Genomic DNA, 19203 nt, shown 5'->3' with positions numbered 1-19203 from the left:
GGTTCATTTTGTGTGGGTCCCGCCCCATGTTGGAGTTGATGGAAATGAGAAGGAGGTTAAAGCAGCAAAAGGGCATTAAAGAGTGGGAGAAATATTGTTAATGTAAATATAAGTAAGTCAGAAGATAACGTGGTGATTAAGGGACAAATCCAAAAGATATGGCAGAATGAATGGAAAAAAGGGCGCAAAGAAAGATATCTGTTTAATAATAAACCATTGGTTGGGAGTGCAGGATCTAGTGGACAACATAGCAAAGAGGAGAGGATTATGACAATGCTAAGGAATGGGCATAATGGTCTTTATAGTTACCTCTATGTTATTAAAAAACATAATAATGGAAAGTGTGACTTCCGTGAAGAAGAAGAAACGGTGGATTATGTTTTATTGTACTGTCAGAGGTACGAGTCAGCGAGAGAAATACAAAAAATGGGCTAAGAGAGATGGGAGAGGGAAATATAATTAAGGAACAAAAGCTTTAGTGATGAATGTTGGAAGATTCTTCTGGAATATTTAGAGTCAACATTATATGTGTGTGTATGTATGTATATATATATATTTAGTTTTTCATTATTTCTAATTTTTTTTTAATTTCTTTTCAATTTTGGAGGGGTAGAGAACTCTGGTCCATACCCCAGTACAGTAGGTGGCGGTAATGCACCTTTTGTTGGATGCCATCCGCCATAAAAACCCCAGAAGAAGAAGCAGCGCACCAGTGATTGGCAGTTAGAGTGAAGTGGGATGTTGTTTGTGTTGCTAGCTGTTGAGAGTTCATCGTTAGGTCTGCGTGTATCATATTTAACGGTGTTGACTGTTGTTTTGGCGTAGGCTACGGCCCACAGTAGCCGAGCTTGTGTACTGTCCACTAATACATCGGAACAAGTAAGAGCACGTCTCGTAGCTTTCCTTACCAAGGGTCGCTACAATATGATTTAGCACTTATTCGCCAGTCGCTGGCAGACACTGGGTGTACGGGGTGTTGCCACCGGGCGGCCAAAGCTCGCTCTGCTATCCATTACTTTTCACTGGAATGAGGCAGACCGTACTAATCGCCTCACAGATACAATCGCTAGTCTGATGTGGGACTTCCTGGTCAGGCAAAGGATTTACACAAGAATCAGAAACGTACGCCAATTTGTCTGCGCTGACTCAACACGCAGTCTAGTCATCAGGTTTCAACATTATCTCGACTGTTATTTTGCTGTTGTAAACAGAGAGGGGTTCATTAACGTTGACGTTACTCCCCATCAAAGTTATCTAGCTAGTAAGCTAACGTTAACGTAAGGGGTCTATTGTGCTCTAGCCATGTCCGCTTCGGCTGGATGCTCCCCGGCGGCTCAGAGATCAGGCCTGGGTCCAGGTATGTCTATGTTTCGCTGGCTAGAAGTGCTAGAGAAAGAGTTTGACAAGGCCTTCGTGGACGTTGATCTGCTGCTCGGAGAAATAGACCCAGATCAAGTCGATATCACGTACGAGGGTCGGCAGAAGATGACGAGTTTGAGCTCCTGTTTCGCTCAGCTCTGTCACAAAACCCAGACGGTTTTCCAACTGAACCACAAACTAGAAGTGAGTAACTTTTGTATGATTGACACTTAATCCTAACGTTAGTCATGGTTTGAGCTCTCCTGCCGAGTGCGTGTGATTGATGGCACAACGTTATAATTTGTTTATGGCACATGAACACGGTAACTTTATGTCACAGGCGTCCTACTCTCCACTTGCATATGACGATCATGCAAAGTGACCACTGTTATAGCCACTGTTGTTCACATGCAGATCACTGAGGTGGTATGACGCTCGTGTTGCAACGGCATCCCGTTTGCATACGGCAGGTGCCGCTTTAAAGTGTGACGTTACACCAGTGCACATGGCCGTAGGCAAATGAGCTTTTTTTCTCTCCGCTTTGGTGGGTTGTTTGTGCAATGACAGTAAAGTGTTTTTTTTTACTTACCGATGTAGTTACCCTTAAGCTAATATAGAGCTAACATTAGCCTATGCTGACATGGCTTTTGTTAGCCTAGCCACTGTAGCCAGTCTGACTAATTAAAAACAGAACCTGTGAGACAGCCAATCAAATAGTATGTTGTTTGGCATGGCATGTTTAATGGTTGAACATGACCACACAGTAAGTACATGTTGCAGAATATTACTAGAAATACATGGCATAATATGCATGTTATACGAATGTATCAATCCAACACCTCTGTTACAGCCGTCCGGTTACCGGTCCGGTTTGGTGCACCAGTGTGTGAGATCGCCTGGGGCCTCATTTATAACCGTCGGCCTGAAAGTCAACTTCCCACGCAAAAGCTGTGGTCTATAAAAACAGAAATGTACAGGAGAATTTGCCCATCAGTATGGCAACTCTAGAAGAGGGATCCTCCTCTGTTGCTCTCCTGAAGGTTTCTTCCCTTTTTTCCCTGTCAAAGGTTATTTTTTCCTGATCCGATGTGAGGTCAAAGGTCAGGGATGTCGTATGTGTACAGATTGTAAAGCCCTCTGAGGGGAGTTTGTAATTTGTGATATTGGGCTATACAAAAGAAACTGAATTGAATTGAACTCTGACCTCTGCATAGAAGACATAGGAATTTGGTGATGCAGGTGGTGATGGATCCAGATTGTAGAAATTATCTGTGAGAGGCATATTATGATGATGATGATTTAATGAATTACTTAATTTCACTGCATATCACACGTTACATTTTCATCATCTGTAAGATAATGTCGAATAGCATAAAATAATTGCAGATCAGAGCATCAATAATTGTTTAATGCTGTGCAGATATCGAGTACTTAATTTAGTTTTGTGTGTTAAAATCACTGCAGTTAAAACAACTTAATTGATTAATTCATGGTTTATTCCATAGGGACATAAACACAGACAAACCGAAAATAGCTATCCGATGCAAGTATCAGAGCTCACAGGAATCTGTTAGGGGATTGTTACACACTCTGCCTCCTCCACTCACTTCATCTGGCAAATCTTCATCATCTGCACCGTATAATTGTGTAAAAGACTAAAGTGTGGAAATAAAACCAGTCACAGCTTTCGCACAATCACAAAACAATTCTGCATAGGACTGGCAGAATCTATTAGCAACGATACGGGGTGATTGTGCGAGAGCTGTTTGTTTTTTCCTGCTTAGTCTTTTCCACAATTATTAGGTGCCACTTTCTAGCTGCACCTTTCATTAGGAAACGGTGCATGTTGGTGGAACAGGAGCGGCATACAACTCCATGGATCGGAAGATAACAACCCGCTGTAGTCAGCTGCCATTGATACACTGTATGTTCGTCTGAGAGATGAGTAAGCGTAGCTAGCCGGAGCTACTATTGGACTAGCCATAGTTTGAGCTTCTCACATAGAACCAATAACATTACAGTGGAGTTGCAGAGTTACATTAAAGAGCTAAGCATCCGATTTGAAAATACAATCATTACAATCCAGCGGGTGGATTGTAAAATAATTTCCTGCTGTTCTAGAGGTATTTCTAAAATCTTCTACAACTATTCTAAACATCTGGATGAAATAAGAATGTCACAACAACATTTTTTTAAAACCCTGCCTCGCAAATTGTGCTTCTGTTTCCTAATGCAAACATGGATGGTAAGGAGAAGTGAGATACAGCATACTATCTCCTTCCTCACTTTGCACAACATGAACCAACATTTCTGAATGCATCATCAGTTGTATCAATGTTTCTTTTGAATATTTCATATTCATATATGAAATATTGCATTCACTGTGTTGTTCAGAACTATGTTGTTTCTGGTTACCTGGATACGGATTTGGAGGCACAACTTTAAGATATACAGCAGCAGCAGCATGTTCTAGTCAGAATTGTCATATATAATAGTGGTGGCCGGTGCCATGTGGCCGTGTAACACCAGTGACATATTACTAAGAATTGACATTTGAGTGGTACGCCACCGGTAGGACATCTGTGTGTTTGCTCTCAGCTGTGAGGACTTCATTTTCTGTTCCCTTGTCTCAACGTCAATGGCTTTTGGGGTTAGTTGCCTGAAATACGGTCTGTGGTTCACACATCCCTTTAATGCCATTTGTATGATATTGGATACACATCTCTTTGTGACCATGATGCCAAGATCAATACTCACCTGAACAACCTGTTGGATACAATCTAATACTTGTTATCTGCCCCCTGTTTAATTGAACTGAATATTTTGAGTGGAAAATGTAGATATTTATATGCATTTGTAGATATTTATAGATATGTTTATGCAACCTCCATAAAAATGTGTTGGATGTTGCAATGGCTAACATGCTAGTCATTTTATTTTTCAAAATTTGCTCCATTTAGAGAGGGCTGGGCGATAATTCAATATGATAATTCATCCTCTTTCAATGGAATAATATTACGATATATTATGTATGGAGATATCTTGATACACAATTACGTTGTCTAAATTGATAACGAGCACTCACTAACTCAAATTTATCAGAAAATCTAAACATTTAAATTAACGAGAAAATGCTCAGTACTGTCCATTTGTAAAGTATTGAATTGTTCCAAATGTTCATAAAAGGCTAACAGAAGTTCACAAGTGGCTAAATGAGACGACTAAACGTCATCACTCCGATTAGTCCGCCTCTACTGCCTCCTTGTTTGTACTCATGCTCATGTTGCTCCTGCTGATTGAATGAAATTGAAATTCACACTTCAAAAATCATAAATGTGGTGACGATTATCTTGCTGAACAAAACGTGCAAGTTTTCTACACAAAGCTTAATTGCTGCAATAATCAAAAATTGAATTTAAAAATCCCATGGACCTTTTGTAGAGGGAACCAGGGCAATGGTAACTTCTGTGTTGGCTTTTAAAGATATGTTTCCCTGCATCCCTGATAGTTTAGGTCGCATCATGGCTCAAATTCACAGATTGTTTCACAGATCGGATCTGCTCAAAAGATAAAAGGGATCAAATCTAACTTTTAGATGAGCTTTTTTGCCACTAATACTAATTGCCGATTGATGATCCATACAGGCATACAGATCCCTTTCTTGTTTGGTTCTAGCAGCTGGTCTACAAGGGTCCAGTCTAATATATTGTTTTTGATTTTTTTGGGGGCATATTTTACAGAGTTTTGGCGGACAACAATCGTCAGATGCATTTTCAGATTTATGTTTTCATTTACAGTTTTGCCTGTACTCACGGATCTTTGTACACATTAACTGATTTACAAATCTCAAATACACTTGCAAATCTGAATACAGATCTAAAATGCTTCTCTCATGGTTATGTCTGACACACAATTTCTCAGCCCATAGGAATGAAACATTGTTTCAAGTAATGTATAAAACCAAAGGCTAGTTTATACACTTGGTTTTTGTTTTTGGTGGACAATAAGCTTTATAAAGGAGACATTATTTATAAATGTGTCCATCCTCTGGCAGACCTAAAGAACATAGATGCTTTCATTAGCGGGATCCTACACTGTTGAATGGCTTTAAGAACTGACATTGTGTGACTTGGAATCTTTGGCGTGATGTTCTGACAATCCTTTTTCTACCACACTCTTATCTCTCCACCATAGGCTCAGCTAGTGGACCTGCGTTCTGAGCTGACTGAGGCTAAGGCTGAGCGGAAAGTGATAGAAAGGGAGGTCCATGACCAGCTCCTGCAGCTTCATGCTCTCCAGCTGCAGCTCCATGCCAAGCAAGGCCATGCTGAGGACTCTGACTCCATTAAAGACAGACTGGTAGGTAGGGGCAAGAGATGTTGTTCACAACCTTCAATGTTAACAATAAACATGTGCATGTGGCCTTTTTTTTGGTAGGGGCAGTATAGATACAGAAAGAAAATGCAGGGAGCGAGGGGGTTGGTATGACATAAAACAACCGTGCAGCCAGATGGCAAAGTTAAACAACATGTAAGCACAATATGGTTGACTGTCTTACATTTGACCAAGTTAGTTTAAAAAAAAAAAAGCTTCAACAAACTCCTGCAGTTTGTGATTCAGTGTGAAAGTGTCGGCGAGAGGTTTCCAATTTTGTCTGTGGCTCAGTGGTGAGCAGGGTCGTTTGTTAATGTTAGTTAGTCCTGATGGGCAGGTGGCCCCTTGCATGGTAGCTCCTCCCATCAGTGTATGAACGGGTGAATGATTTCACGTAGTGTTAAAGAGCTTTGAGTGGTTGGAAGACTAGAAAAGACCATTTACCATTCCAGATAGACCGAGCCCAGTCCAGTAGGAATATTCCTGCTTTTAGGACGACATGTAACGTTATCTGGAGGAGGAATAACACCAACGCTCTCAAAAAACCCTCTTGAATAATATATCCTTGCATATTTAAATTCACATATAAACTTCCGTGCAGATTTAAATTCACATTCACATATAAACTTAGTCACTTCTCTCTATTTAGTTTCTTAGTTAGGGTTTGGGATGTGTCAGCATAAAACCTCATCTTAACTTTAGACCTGGATTTATTGATGGACCTGTACTTGTATAGCGCTTTTTAAGTCTTCCGACCACTCAAAGCTCTTTAACACTACATGACATCATTAGCCCATTCACACCCATTCATTCAATTCAGTTTATTTTGTATAGCCCAACATCACAAATTACAAATTTGCCCGAATGGACAGAAGCAATAGATGTCATGTGTACAGATGAACAGAGTTAGAGTTACAACACATTCAGGCCAGGGGCTGGAAGCAGGGGCAAGGACCCAGGACCAAGGACCAGCTTCAGACACAGCCAAGTCCAATGGACCCTATGAGGCAAGAAGGCACAAAGTCTCCGGGGAAGAAGCAGAGTTAATAATGTGCAATCGAGAGATGTAAATTCATCCATAAGGAGAGAGGGGAGCTCAGTGTATCCTAAGATGTCCCCGCAGCAGCCTATAGGCCTTTAGCAGCATATCTAAGGGCTGAACATGGACAAACCTGATTCAGCCCTAACTATAAGCGCTATTAAAGAGGAAAGTCTTAAGTCTATTCTTAAATGAGGTGACTGTGTCTGCCTCCCGGACTGAAAGTGGAAGCTGGTTCCATAAAAGAGGAGCTTGATAACTGAAGGCTCTGGCTCCCATCCTACTTTTTAGGACTCTAGGAACCACAAGTAGCCCCACATTTAGTGAGCAGCTCTCTAGTGGGGCAATATGGTACTGCAAGCTCCTTAAGATATGATGGTGCATCACCAATCAAGGCTTTGTAGGTGAGGAGAAGAATTTTAAATGTGATTCTTGATTTTACAGGGAGCCAGTGCAGAGCAGCTAATACAGGAGTCATGTGATCTCTTTTCTTAGTTTGTGTGAGTACACAAGCTGCAGCATTCTGGATCAACTGGAGGGATTTAAGAGACTTATTAGAGCAGCCTGATAATAAGGAGTTGCAGTAATCTAGTCTGGAAGTAACAAATGCGTGAACCAGCTTTTCTGCATCTTTTTGAGACAAGATGTGCCTGATTTTTGAAATGTTACGTAGATGAAAAAATGAAATCCTTGAGATTTGCTTAACGTGGGAGTTAAAGGACAAGTCTCGGTCAAAGATAACTAGAGATTCTTTACAGTGGTGTTGGTTGCCAGGGCAATGCCATCTACAGAAACCACATCACCAGATAATTGATCTCTGAGGTGTTCAGGGCCCAGTAAAATAACTTCAGTTTTGTCTGAGTTTAACATCAGGAAGTTGCAGGTCATCCATGTTTTTATGTCTTTAAGACATTCTTGAATTTTAGCGAGCTGGTTGGTCTCCTCTGGTTTGATGGATAGATATAATTGAGTATCATCTGCATAGCAATGAAAGTTTATGGAGTGTTTCCTGATAATATTGCACAAAGGAAGCATATATAAGGTAAATAAAATTGGTCCAAGCACAGAACCTTGTGGAACTCCGTGATTAACGTTTCATCGTTCATAAATACAAATTGAGATCGATCTGATAAATAGGATTTAAACCAACTTAGGGCTAGCGGAGCCAGGGACCGAACCTCCGATCCTCTGATTGAAGGACGACCCTGCTCACCACTAAGCCACAATCGCACACCAGCAGGGTATTTCAGGGTGTTCATGGATTATTATTGAAAGCAATCGTAATAATTTATTATACCAATATAATTTCCTCCCTTATTGAGATCATAAATATTGGATTACAAAGTGTTCAACATTAGACAAGCCTGCTGCTGAGCCTACACGTTGTCTGTAGAAGTCTCTAGAAGTGTTTTTGACCAAAGCCTAATTAATTAAGTTAAACACTGTAGTCTAAGGACAATATACTTTTCAGCTGCGGTGCGGGCCAGTGTAGGCTGCTATGGCTTTGCTACTCCCTACTGCTCTTTCATTGCTTCCACTGCCTTTATTATTTATGTTCAAGTGATATGCATGCTGCTTTACAATATATCCACCACTTGTATTCAATGGTGAACTTTCCCACAATCTCAAAAATCTTTCTTTTCTTCTTCTGCCTCTTTTACCTCAAGCCTGCCCCAACATTGGAAGTGATGGTAAGTTTCTGCGTTGATGTGTTTTGCAGGAAATCAGGTTTTAGTAGTTTGGATTCAATCAAGATTGTGTAACAGTACCTCCAGGTCTGCGTCTAACTACACTCACTGCATCATTTAGAAAAAGGCTCAGGGAGAGGGATGAAATGCAGATTTTTCTGAATATGGTGAAAAATAAAACGATGACAATACAGTCATATCATTAGGTTTACAGTTCGAAATGCTCATTTAAGAGTACGTTAAGAGGTCTTCTCAAACTAACAGCCAGAAAATCTAGGTATACAGAATTCCAATTACCAATAAATGCAAGAACAACAACACATTTTTTGTAAAAATGTCACAAATTGCTATAGGCAATTTTTTGAGTGGCCACTGAGCTAAACTGCATGTGTTTGCAATGTTAGAGGAAGCGCCTGTGCAGTTGACAGCACTTTCCCCTTTTCATACATTTACTAAATGCATTATGAGTCTGTGGGCAGGCGCCATGCTTTCATGCCTGACTTGTAGGAGTAGAGACAAGCTGCAGGCTTCTGAATTGTTAGAGTTGGTGTGAGAGCAATGTGCACTCTTAAATAGTAGATCGATGACAATATCAAGCCCCAGGTATGATGGCTGGCCACCACCATTCATGTCCACAGACAAGCTAGTGAGTAGCTTGTCTATTTGCAAACCTGTAAATAAGCAACCTGCACCTGCCTCTGTATTCCTGGAGGGCAGGGACAAAGAAGAGATCTTATTGGTGATGGCCTTTGTGCTAGCTTCTGGCAAGATTTCTGAGATTTTATTTGTTTCCACAATAAAACACAAACAAAAGACAAGAATACATTTGTGATGATTCTTACAGTATCAATAAGTATAAAGTGAATAAGTAATAAAGCAATAAGTAATAAATAAGTGAATCGGCTTTTCAGCTGCAGTGCATTATGGAAGCAATATGTTTACATCACAGGAAAAAAAGAATGTGAGTGAGTAATCTTCTCATTTGGTTCACTAACTCTACAACAACTAGTAATATACAGATTGACATTGCTCAACTTTTTGGTCAAAGGAAACTTTACATGGGCGACTGGCTCAGTGGTGAGCAGGATCGTCCTTCAGAGGATCAGTGGTTTGATCCCCGGCTCTGCTAGCCCATGTCCATGTGTCCTTGGGCCTCCCGTAGCTGTGTCTACGGTGTGTGTGAATGTGTGTATGAATGCAGGTGGCTCCTCCCATCAATGTGTAAATGGGGATGAATGGGTGAATTATGTCATGTAGTGATAAAGTCTTTTGAGTGCTCGGAAGACTAGAAAAGCGCTCTACAAGTACAGGTCCATTTACCATTACATGAAATTAAATGGTAGTGTATTTGGCTGCCAGAGATTGGAACATGATTTTCACTCATCTTGCTTATGATGCTTGTTGTGTTGTGTAGGTGTGTGGTGTTCACATGTGATGTGCTTGTTCCAGGAGCAGGAACTCGAGGTCAGCAAGAAGGAGAAATTAGCAGAGGCAAGACTGGGGACAGAAGTAAAACTATTTAAGAAAGAAAATGAGGCTCTTCGCAGACACATGGCAGTACTGCAGGCCGAAGTGTACGGAGCCAGACTGGCGGCCAAATACTTGGACAAGGAACTGGCTGGCAGGTATTGATTGCAATGATATTATCAACAAATACAGCACTATATTGACTAGGTGTGGAATCATAATGTGCACAAATACTAGTGTAATAATCAAAGGTGCTACACAAGCTCAGTAATGACAATTACTCTTGACAATTTCTTGGACATGTATACATGTAATACTTTCATTATTTAGCTGATTAATAACGGCATAGTATAACTCAAAATATAAGTAGACTAAAAATGGCATCCATATTTTTTGTCCAGGCATCCAAAAACCGATGCCTGGTTGCCAGTTTGGCTTTGAGCCCTCTTCCTTCTGTTAATCCCTCCAACACACAAGGAGTTGTAATACCTGGTAAACATTTGTAGGCTGTTATAGGAGCTGCTAGGTGCTTTGGACTTGAGTGAAATAAGGCAGAAGCCATGGATAATATATTTCTCAGGTGTATTGATGAAAAGCATAACTAATGCACATTATTTAAAAAAGGATTTAGAGTTAAAAAAAAGCAGGAGGCAGCAGCAGATAACTACACGGAATACATGTTTTCTCGGATGAGCACTTGGAAATTGACATTTTGACAGCCTTTAATGTTTTGATTGGTCCTCCAGGGTTCAGCAGATCCAGTTACTGGGCCGTGACATGAAAGGGCCAGCACATGACAAGCTGTGGAACCAACTGGAGGCAGAGATTCACCTTCACCGCCATAAGACTGTCATCCGAGCATGTCGGGGGCGCAATGATCCGAAGAAACCTCTTCTTTCTCCAGTGGGGCATGTCAGTATAACGCTACAAAGCAGTTGACAATGTGGATACCTTTCTTTGTGCTTCCAAAGTTTAATGTGTTAATGTAATTATAGGGTCCAGAAATGTTGAAGAAGAGCCAGGGAGTTGGCCCTATCAGAAAGGTGGTGCTGGTCAAAGATGATCATGAGGGGCTTGGCATCTCTATTACAGTAAGATGTGCTTTTCTTCCTTAAGTTTCTATAAAGCCTTATGAAAATGCACCCAGCCAGCAATTCAATATATTTGATAAGATGTTCAAGCAGCAGGGAATACATATCACAATAAGACCCTAATGTGAATAGAATGCAGGGAAGGTGTGCTTCTCACTACTGCTTGCTTGTTCCATACAGATCAGGCCAGGGCACAGTACCAGCTGAGCCTCACTAACCTTTTTAACCTCATGTGCTATGACGCCCAAAAAGCAGCTAACTACCTCCTCATCATCAGTGGACAAACAGTTGGATTATCTGGTCTTGTTATTGAGAGAGTGAAGTCCATGATATGACTTGGAAAGAGCATCTTATAAAGGGTAAAAACCGTCCACAGGTATGGGAGGTTTTAAAAAAGAGCTTAAAGCAGCAGTTCCTAGAAACACTTGTTAAAGCTGATACTCTAAACTTAAATGCGTACTATTGTCTCCACTTTTCACTATCTTATCTATATAAGGGATGTTTAGACACATGGAATAAACGTTAGTAGGTTGTCTAAGTAACTGTATAAAACATGCACTTTTTGAATAAGATTAAATAAACAATAACATAAGCGTGGGCAGCAAGGCAGTGCTATTGGCTGATCATCTCTCACATTAGTAAAACATTTCTGGCGTCACCATACAATACATCTGGCTAAAAAGACTTGCATGTGTTCTGTGACCAGGGAGGAAAGGAGCACGGAGTTCCCATTCTAATCTCAGAGATCCATCCAAGTCAGCCTGCAGACCGATGTGGAGGTCTGCACGTCGGAGATGCCATCCTTGCTGTCAACAGCATGAATTTGCGAGATGCCAAACACAAGGAGGCTGTCACCATTCTGTCTCAGCAGGTACAGCAGGCACACGCACACGCACACGCACACACACACACACACACACACACACACACACACATGCACGCACACTACTAACACAACACCTATTCCCTCATTCATGGTATCGGTGTCAGCGAGGACAGATAGAATTTGAGGTGGTGTATGTGGCTCCAGAGGTGGACAGCGATGATGAGAATGTGGAGTATGAAGACGACAGTGGCCATCGTTATCGACTCTACCTGGATGAGCTGGACAGCAGCAGCACAGCGCCACCCAGCAGCAGCTCCGCATCACTGCAGGGTAAGTGTGTATGTGTCAAGCATAAACATTTGTTTTGTTTAATAGTAAGGACTTCTTAGTTGGGTTGGTATTTTAAATCATCATCATGTCACCTGTAGTAAGTTTCTGTGTTTGGTGTGGATGCCATTTGCACTGAAGGTCCAATGTGACTTGAAGTGTAGCTTTTGAAGTCCTGCTCTAAGCACATATTTGGGAGTTCCATAGCAACGGGGACGTCTGGGACAGGTTTTGTTTAATTCAACCTTATTTACAATTTAACATATTTTGAGTTATTTAAATTTTATTGAACAGTGTGGTTAATATTTTTTAATTATCTGCAAACGCTTCGACTTGGATTTGTTTGCTTACCTGTTGCACCTGCTCTCCACCGCTACCGTCTGCTCCCTGGACAACTAGCTGGCAGTCTCTCGCTGGCCAGTGGCTACCAACGAGCCTGCTGGATACTCCTGTCCATACTACTGCTCTGAGGCTGGTTGCCTGATAGCCTCTCAACTGTCCTGGTGCATTCAGTCTGACTGTTGCTTCTTCAGCTAGCTCTTAGCTTGCTGTCCTCCAGTCAGCGTGTAGCTAATATTGGCAGTTGACTGAACTGCCTCCTCCGTTTCCTCGCTTTATCCATCACCACTATTTCACTTGGCTCCGATCGCCTGTGGATTATCCCGACGTGCCTGTCACTTCTCCAACTCCAGTCATCAAGTCCGTGGCTACCGGCAAAAGACCTCAAGCTTATCATTACATCCTCCCCGGCTGGCATGGTTCTGCAATACTCCTCAAACTCAACAACTTCTCTGTTCCTCCGTTCATCTCAGACTTTCTCTGTTTAACCGAAACATGGCAAAACCAACAGGACTACTTTTCACTAAACCAAACCACACCCCCTGGATATTCATACATTAACAAGACACGCCACCATGGCCGTGGTGGTGGAATAGCCACAATATTTCGAAAAAACTTCACTGCAAGTGCAATAACCCTCCTGGCTCCCTCCTCATTTGAACACCTTGTCTTTAAACTGTCTGGTCACTGCAGTCATTTCCAGCCCCCCAAAACCTAACCCTGCTTTCCCCTCTGATCTGTCTGAATTTCTCACACAACTGCGCCATCTCTCCATCCATTCTGCTACTCGGTGACATCGACATACACGTCGACTCATCTGACTCCACAACTTCTAGAGAACTCCTGGACATCTTGAACTATTTCAACATCACCCTACATGTCAACTTTCCCACCCATAAAAAAAAAAAAAGACACACACCATCAGCAATCTAACCAGCATGGACCTCACCATCTCTGACCACCTGGCTATCACCTTGGACATAGACATCCCACCCGCCATGTTAAGCAGTCGCACCATAACATTCCGGAACATCAAGTCCATCATCCTCCCCTCGCTCTCCTCCACCTTGGCTGCCACCGCCTCTGCCTCTGCCACTATTTCGACTGCCTCCCCCACCGCCCTGGTCAATTATTATAATGATGCACTCTCCTCTTGTCTTGATGTCGTCGCCCCCAGAAAATCCAAACTCGTCTCCTTCACCCACTCCGCCCCCTGGTACACTGACCAACTTCTCCACCTCAAAGTGCAGGGCCGTCAACTGGAACGTCTTGGACTCACTGTTCACCTTGATGCCTTCAAACTTCACCAACAAAGCTATACAAAGATTCCCTCAACACCGCTCGCTCCTCTTACTACTCCATCCAATCTGGCTCCACCTCCTTCATCACCAGCAAATGGAACTCATTTCTATTCCAATACACAACCAGCTGGCTACCCCCTCCCCTACTACCACTCCCCCACCCCCAAATCACAAATGACTGCTGACTCTGGCTTCCTCACCCTCCTTGACCTCAGTGCCACATTCAACACTATCAACCACTCCATCCTCCTCTCACGTCTCCAGTACTCCCTTGGCATAACTGGCACTGCCCTTTCCTGGTTCACCTCACATCTCTCAGACTGACATCAATTCATTCATAAACAACTGTAAATCCTCCACCTCCCCAGTCACCCACTTAGTCCCCCAGGGTTCTGTGCTGGTCCCTTCCTCTTCATCATTTACGTCCTGCCCCTTGGACAAATCATCCGTCGTCATGGTCTCCACTGCTACGCTTCTTCTCCAAGACCATCACCTTAGTCACCAACTCCACTCTCACTGATATAAAATCATAGATGCAACAGAACTTTCTCAAACTCAACTGCAATAAATCTGAAATACTCATCGGCCCTAACTCCCTCACCCGCTCAGCCCAGACCTTCTCTCCCACCATTGATGGCTCCATCGTCACCCCCTCCACCCAGGTCCGCAACCTCAGTATCATCCTCGACCCCACCCTCGCTTTCCTACCCCACGCCAACCACATCACCAAAACTGCCTATCTTTCACCTCAGGAACATTGCACGCCTCCGGCCCTCCCTGTCCTCTGCCTCCACTAACATTCTCATCCATGCCCTCATAACCTCCAGACTGTTTGTTTGCTTCTTGTCTTTCTATTTAGTTTTGTTCTGTTTGTCTATGTAGCGTCTTTGAGTGTCTAGAAAAGCGCTATATAAATTCGAATTATTATTATTATTATTATTATTATTATTATTATTATTATTATTATTATTATTATTATTATTATATACTTGGGGTTGGTCTGTTTGCTTCCACACCATCAATGAGCTCCAGTCCAGAACTAAACAGGTTAGGTGTGAATAAGTGATTGTTTTGACCAGATCTGACATTAAGTGACATTAAGCAGTAATCTCATGTACTTCTTATACATCTGAATCTGTGTCCACCCTGTAGCTCTGGAGAAGATGTCCTTGAGCAATGGAGCAGAGACCAGAGACACTGGGATCTCTAGCGAGATGACTGCAGAGGAAACTTCTTCAAAGACTCCTGAGACTGACTGCTCCTCCTAGAGGCGGAGCCTCGCGGTTTTGTATTTGGAGATTTAACGACCGGATTGGTGGGGAAATCCCTTTCAAAGAACTGCTTCAGAGAATTGTATGACAAGCATGAGGACAGGGGGAAAATACACGTTGTTTTCCCTTTGCCCATGGTGGGATTTGGGGGTGTAGGCAATGATTTTGGGTAAAATGACATTGTTGTTTAAAGAAGCATAAATGTTTTGGGATATTTGCTTTACTAATGTCAAATGACAGGACAGCTATGTGTGAGGAAACTTCACCAAGCTGTCATGGAGGCACAGTGACATCAGGGAGGAAGAGCATACACATTGTTAAACGCTTGTGTTTTTTTAGTTCACAATGAGGACACTTTATGTCTTACAGGGCCCGGTAGAGGCCAAGGACTCATCTGTAATAAATCTGTCGACAACCTTCTTAATCATTGTAAGAAGCAAGAGTGAGGCCAGCATGCCCAATCACATGACTCATCAATCAGACTGAGAAACCTTGCGAAACAGTGCCCTGGTAGTTCACTGGGTAGAGCGTGGCGTTGATTCTGGCCCAATCTGTCTCTCACTGTTAGATAAAGCAGAAATGCCAACATATCTTTAGAAAAAACATTTTATTTTGCCTGTTGTCACCGTATCAGACGTTTTAACACATTTGAAACCTGCTTGTGGTTAAATTATGATCATGGGTCTAAATATTTTAACAAGCACATGAACAAATATGATATTGGAAAGTTAAGAGGAATGATGGACAAACGGTGTGAAAGTGTATCTACAGTTATCCATCCCAGTTCATTTTGACTCAATTAACCAACAATCTTTCCTCTTATTTGACAGCTGATGTTATTTACTGTCTGGCTCTTACCATTTGACAACCAGCGGTTTCCAGTGTATCATAAAGCTTTTCAAAGGCACCTCCTAATCCCAGAACTGCTGCCTACCTGCCTCTAACATTTTAGGGAACAACTGGAGTCCTTTTTTAAAACTCGAGTAGAATCATAATGCCAGTGTTAAATAGTGTGTGTTATGTTCTTGGTTCAGTGGGTCCTTGTTGAGACAATAAAGCCCTTCAGAGCCAGCATTAATAAAACAATCAAATAATGAAAACTATGCTGTTTGTCCATTTAAGGCTGAAGAGAGTTTTATTAAAAGTGACAAATAGCCTTTGAAGTCCTTGAGGACATTGTCATTGCCCTGAAGGCCCTGTTCTATTTCTGAGTCGGTGACTGTAGGGTACAATAGACCCGTTATTACGCCATAGTTCAATAACTTTGTTTCATCACTAACATATTTTGGCATGTCGCTGTATTTTAAATATATGGGGGGGGGGCACAATACTACAAGTATGATACAAATGTAATTGAAAGCAATCATTCTTTGCAATGTGTTGCTCAATACTGTATTTAGTTTTTCTTTTTTTATTGTCGCATTGCATTCTGTCACTCCTCATCGTATGTAATGCAATAGAATAAGACAAAGCATAAACTACTGTAAAGTGGATTGTGAACCCTGAATACGTCACGACTCTGTGACCTTCCAGCATTCACACGTCACTTTCTTTACCTTCTTTTTGTTATTCAGCTTCCTTGGTGCTTGCTTCGTTTCTCCTTACTCTTCACACATATAATGTGCATCTTTATAGGTAATGTATTCCATTTATTTAGTCTTTAAATAAAGTTTGGTTTCTTTGTATTACATTTGTAGTATTTATCTTGCCTTTTTTATGTCATCAGTGCCTTGCATGACCAAGCTTCCCCAAACTACTGATGACATTTTCATCAGCTGGAAGATAAATTTAAATAGTGTAAAAGAACTGTCGAACAAAGAGTTATTTGTTTTTAAAAGTACGGTCTTAGTTTTTGTGAGTAAAATCGTTGTAGTGAAAATGACATTGATGAATTTATTGTTTGTTCCACACTGTATACAGAAAACTGACAACAGCTATGTGATGTAAGTAACAGGAGTCACCATGTCACACAATGCCTTCTCCAGTCATCTCACCTGTCTCAGTTTCACCACCTGCACATTAAGATTGTGTAAAGTAGCGAAGTGTGGATATAAACCAGTGGCAGCTCTCCGACAATCCCCCCGGCGTTTATGTGTACAGATTGTAAAGCCCTCTGAGGCAAATTTGTGATATTGAGCTATACAAAATAAACTGAATTGAATTTGTCTAAATTGCTAAAGGCTGAAGAGAATACTATCAATTTGTGATGACAGTAAAGTGATGAAAGCATCAGGTATTCATGAAAATACCAAGAAGCTATGTATTCTTCCACAAATTTGCCTCAGAGGGCTTTACAATCTGTACACATACGACATCCCTGACCTTTGACCTCACATCGGATCAGGAAAAACTCCCAAAAATAACCTTTGACAGGGAAAAAAGGGAAGAAACCTTCAGGAGAGCAACGGAGGAGGATCCCTCTCCCCGGATGGACAGAAGAATAGATGTCATGTGACCAGATGAACAGAGTTACAGAGTTACAACACATTCAGTAAATAGGACATAAATTATGAATAATGAGTATAGGCAGGGACCACGATCCAGACCTCCACAGTCCATGTAAACGGAAGGAGGGTGGAGTTTGTTGCATTCAGTACCTTTTTCTGACCAGTAGGTGGAGTCCTTACCCTTCGAATAGAAGGGAAACGAGGGACTTGCTCCATCAATACGAGCCCGGGTCCCCTGAACATCCTGTAGTTCAGTGTGTGGTCATTGAAAATGTGTTCTGATATATAAAACACACACCACTGGTGCTGCTGCTGCCGTGTCCTTGTGCGATAGTTCCATCTTTATCACATAATCTACCATGTGCTCAGGACCTAGGCTCTGTTTTCCGAAAGACTCCACCACGATCCTCCAATGTATCATTTCACGCATGTCTCGCACCACCCGGGGGGCAGAACACTGGGAAGGATCCTCAGATATCCTCTGCGATTTAGATAGCTGGTTCCAGGGTCTCCAGTATTTGAGTCCAATTTCTTGGAGCAGCTGTTTCAAAGTGGGATCCCCAGATTCCCAAACTATGTAGGCTATTCTTCAACAAAAAACACGTTTTGCCTCTGTCCACTGAAACGTCTTTTCAGAATGTAAAAGATGGAAATGCAGCTTTAAGACAGTAAAGTGATGAAAGCCTCCATTATTTATGAAAATATCATGAAACTGGAAAGTCTGCTGTTCTGAGACACTTTGATGAAAAACATCAAGAAACTATTTTTCGACATAATCCACTTTTAGCCTCTGTCCAGCCTGAAACGTCTATTGGGAGCATATGAGGTGGAAATGCAGCTTTAAAGCAATAAAGTGATAAAAGCATCAGATATTCATGAACATATCAGGAAACTGGAACGTCTGCTGCCCTGGCATCCAACACCACTGTAAAGAATCTCTAGTTATCTTTGACCCAGACTTGTCCTTTAACTCCCACGTTAAGCAAATCTCAAGGATTGCATTTTTTCATCTACGTAACATTTCAAAAATCAGGCACATCTTGTCTCAAAAAGATACAGAAAAGCTGGTTCACGCGTTTGTTACTTCCAGACTAGATTACTACAACTCCTTATTATCAGGCTGCTCTAATAAGTCTCTTAAATCCCTCCAGTTGATCCAGAATGCTGCAGCTCGTGTACTCACACAAACTAAGAAAAGAGATCACATGACTCCTGTATTAGCTGCTCTGCACTGGCTCCCTGTAAAATCAAGAATCACATTTAAAATTCTTCTCCTCACCTCCAAAGCCTTGATTGGTGATGCACCATCATATCTTAAGGAGCTTGTAGTACCATATTGCCCCACTAGAGAGCTGCTCACTAAATGCGGGGCTACTTGTGGTTCCTAGAGTCCTAAAAAGTAGGATGGGAGCCAGAGCCTTCAGTTATCAAGCTCCTCTTTTATGGAACCAGCTTCCACTTTCAGTCCTAGAGGCAGACACAGTCACCTCATTCAAGAATAGACTTAAGACTTTCCTCTTTAATAGTGCTTATAGTTAGGGCTGAATCAGGTTTGCCCTGGTCCAGCCCCTTGATATGCTGCTATAGGCTTATAGGCTGCTGGGGGATGTTTTAGGATACACTGAGCACCTATCTCCTCTTCTCTCTCTCCTTAACTACAGAGATGAGTCCTTT

At 41.9% G+C, this 19203-nt stretch overlaps 1 protein-coding gene across 3 annotated transcripts; it reads left to right on the top strand.

The window, feature by feature from the left end:
- Positions 1-711: 711 nt before the first annotated feature.
- Positions 712-16772, top strand: gopc (golgi-associated PDZ and coiled-coil motif containing). 3 transcript variants are annotated; one of them, XM_034527449.1, is made up of 9 exons: positions 712-1563; positions 5554-5718; positions 8440-8463; positions 9910-10085; positions 10674-10839; positions 10923-11018; positions 11725-11889; positions 12009-12174; positions 14964-16772. In XM_034527449.1, exons 1-9 carry the CDS (start codon positions 1303-1305, stop codon positions 15077-15079), a joined length of 1335 nt encoding a protein of 444 aa, XP_034383340.1. In that variant the 5' UTR covers positions 712-1302; the 3' UTR covers positions 15080-16772. The 3 variants fall into 3 exon arrangements, with proteins under 3 accessions (XP_034383340.1, XP_034383341.1, XP_034383342.1); XM_034527451.1 differs by having other exon boundaries at positions 729-1563; positions 12049-12174; XM_034527450.1 differs by lacking the exon at positions 8440-8463.
- Positions 16773-19203: the final 2431 nt, after the last annotated feature.

The sequence above is a fragment of the Cyclopterus lumpus genome, chromosome 24 (assembly GCF_009769545.1).
Source record: "Cyclopterus lumpus isolate fCycLum1 chromosome 24, fCycLum1.pri, whole genome shotgun sequence".
NCBI lineage: Eukaryota > Metazoa > Chordata > Actinopteri > Perciformes > Cyclopteridae > Cyclopterus > Cyclopterus lumpus.
Note: the sequence above shows the minus strand (reverse complement) of the source record. Positions and strands in the feature narration are given on the sequence as shown.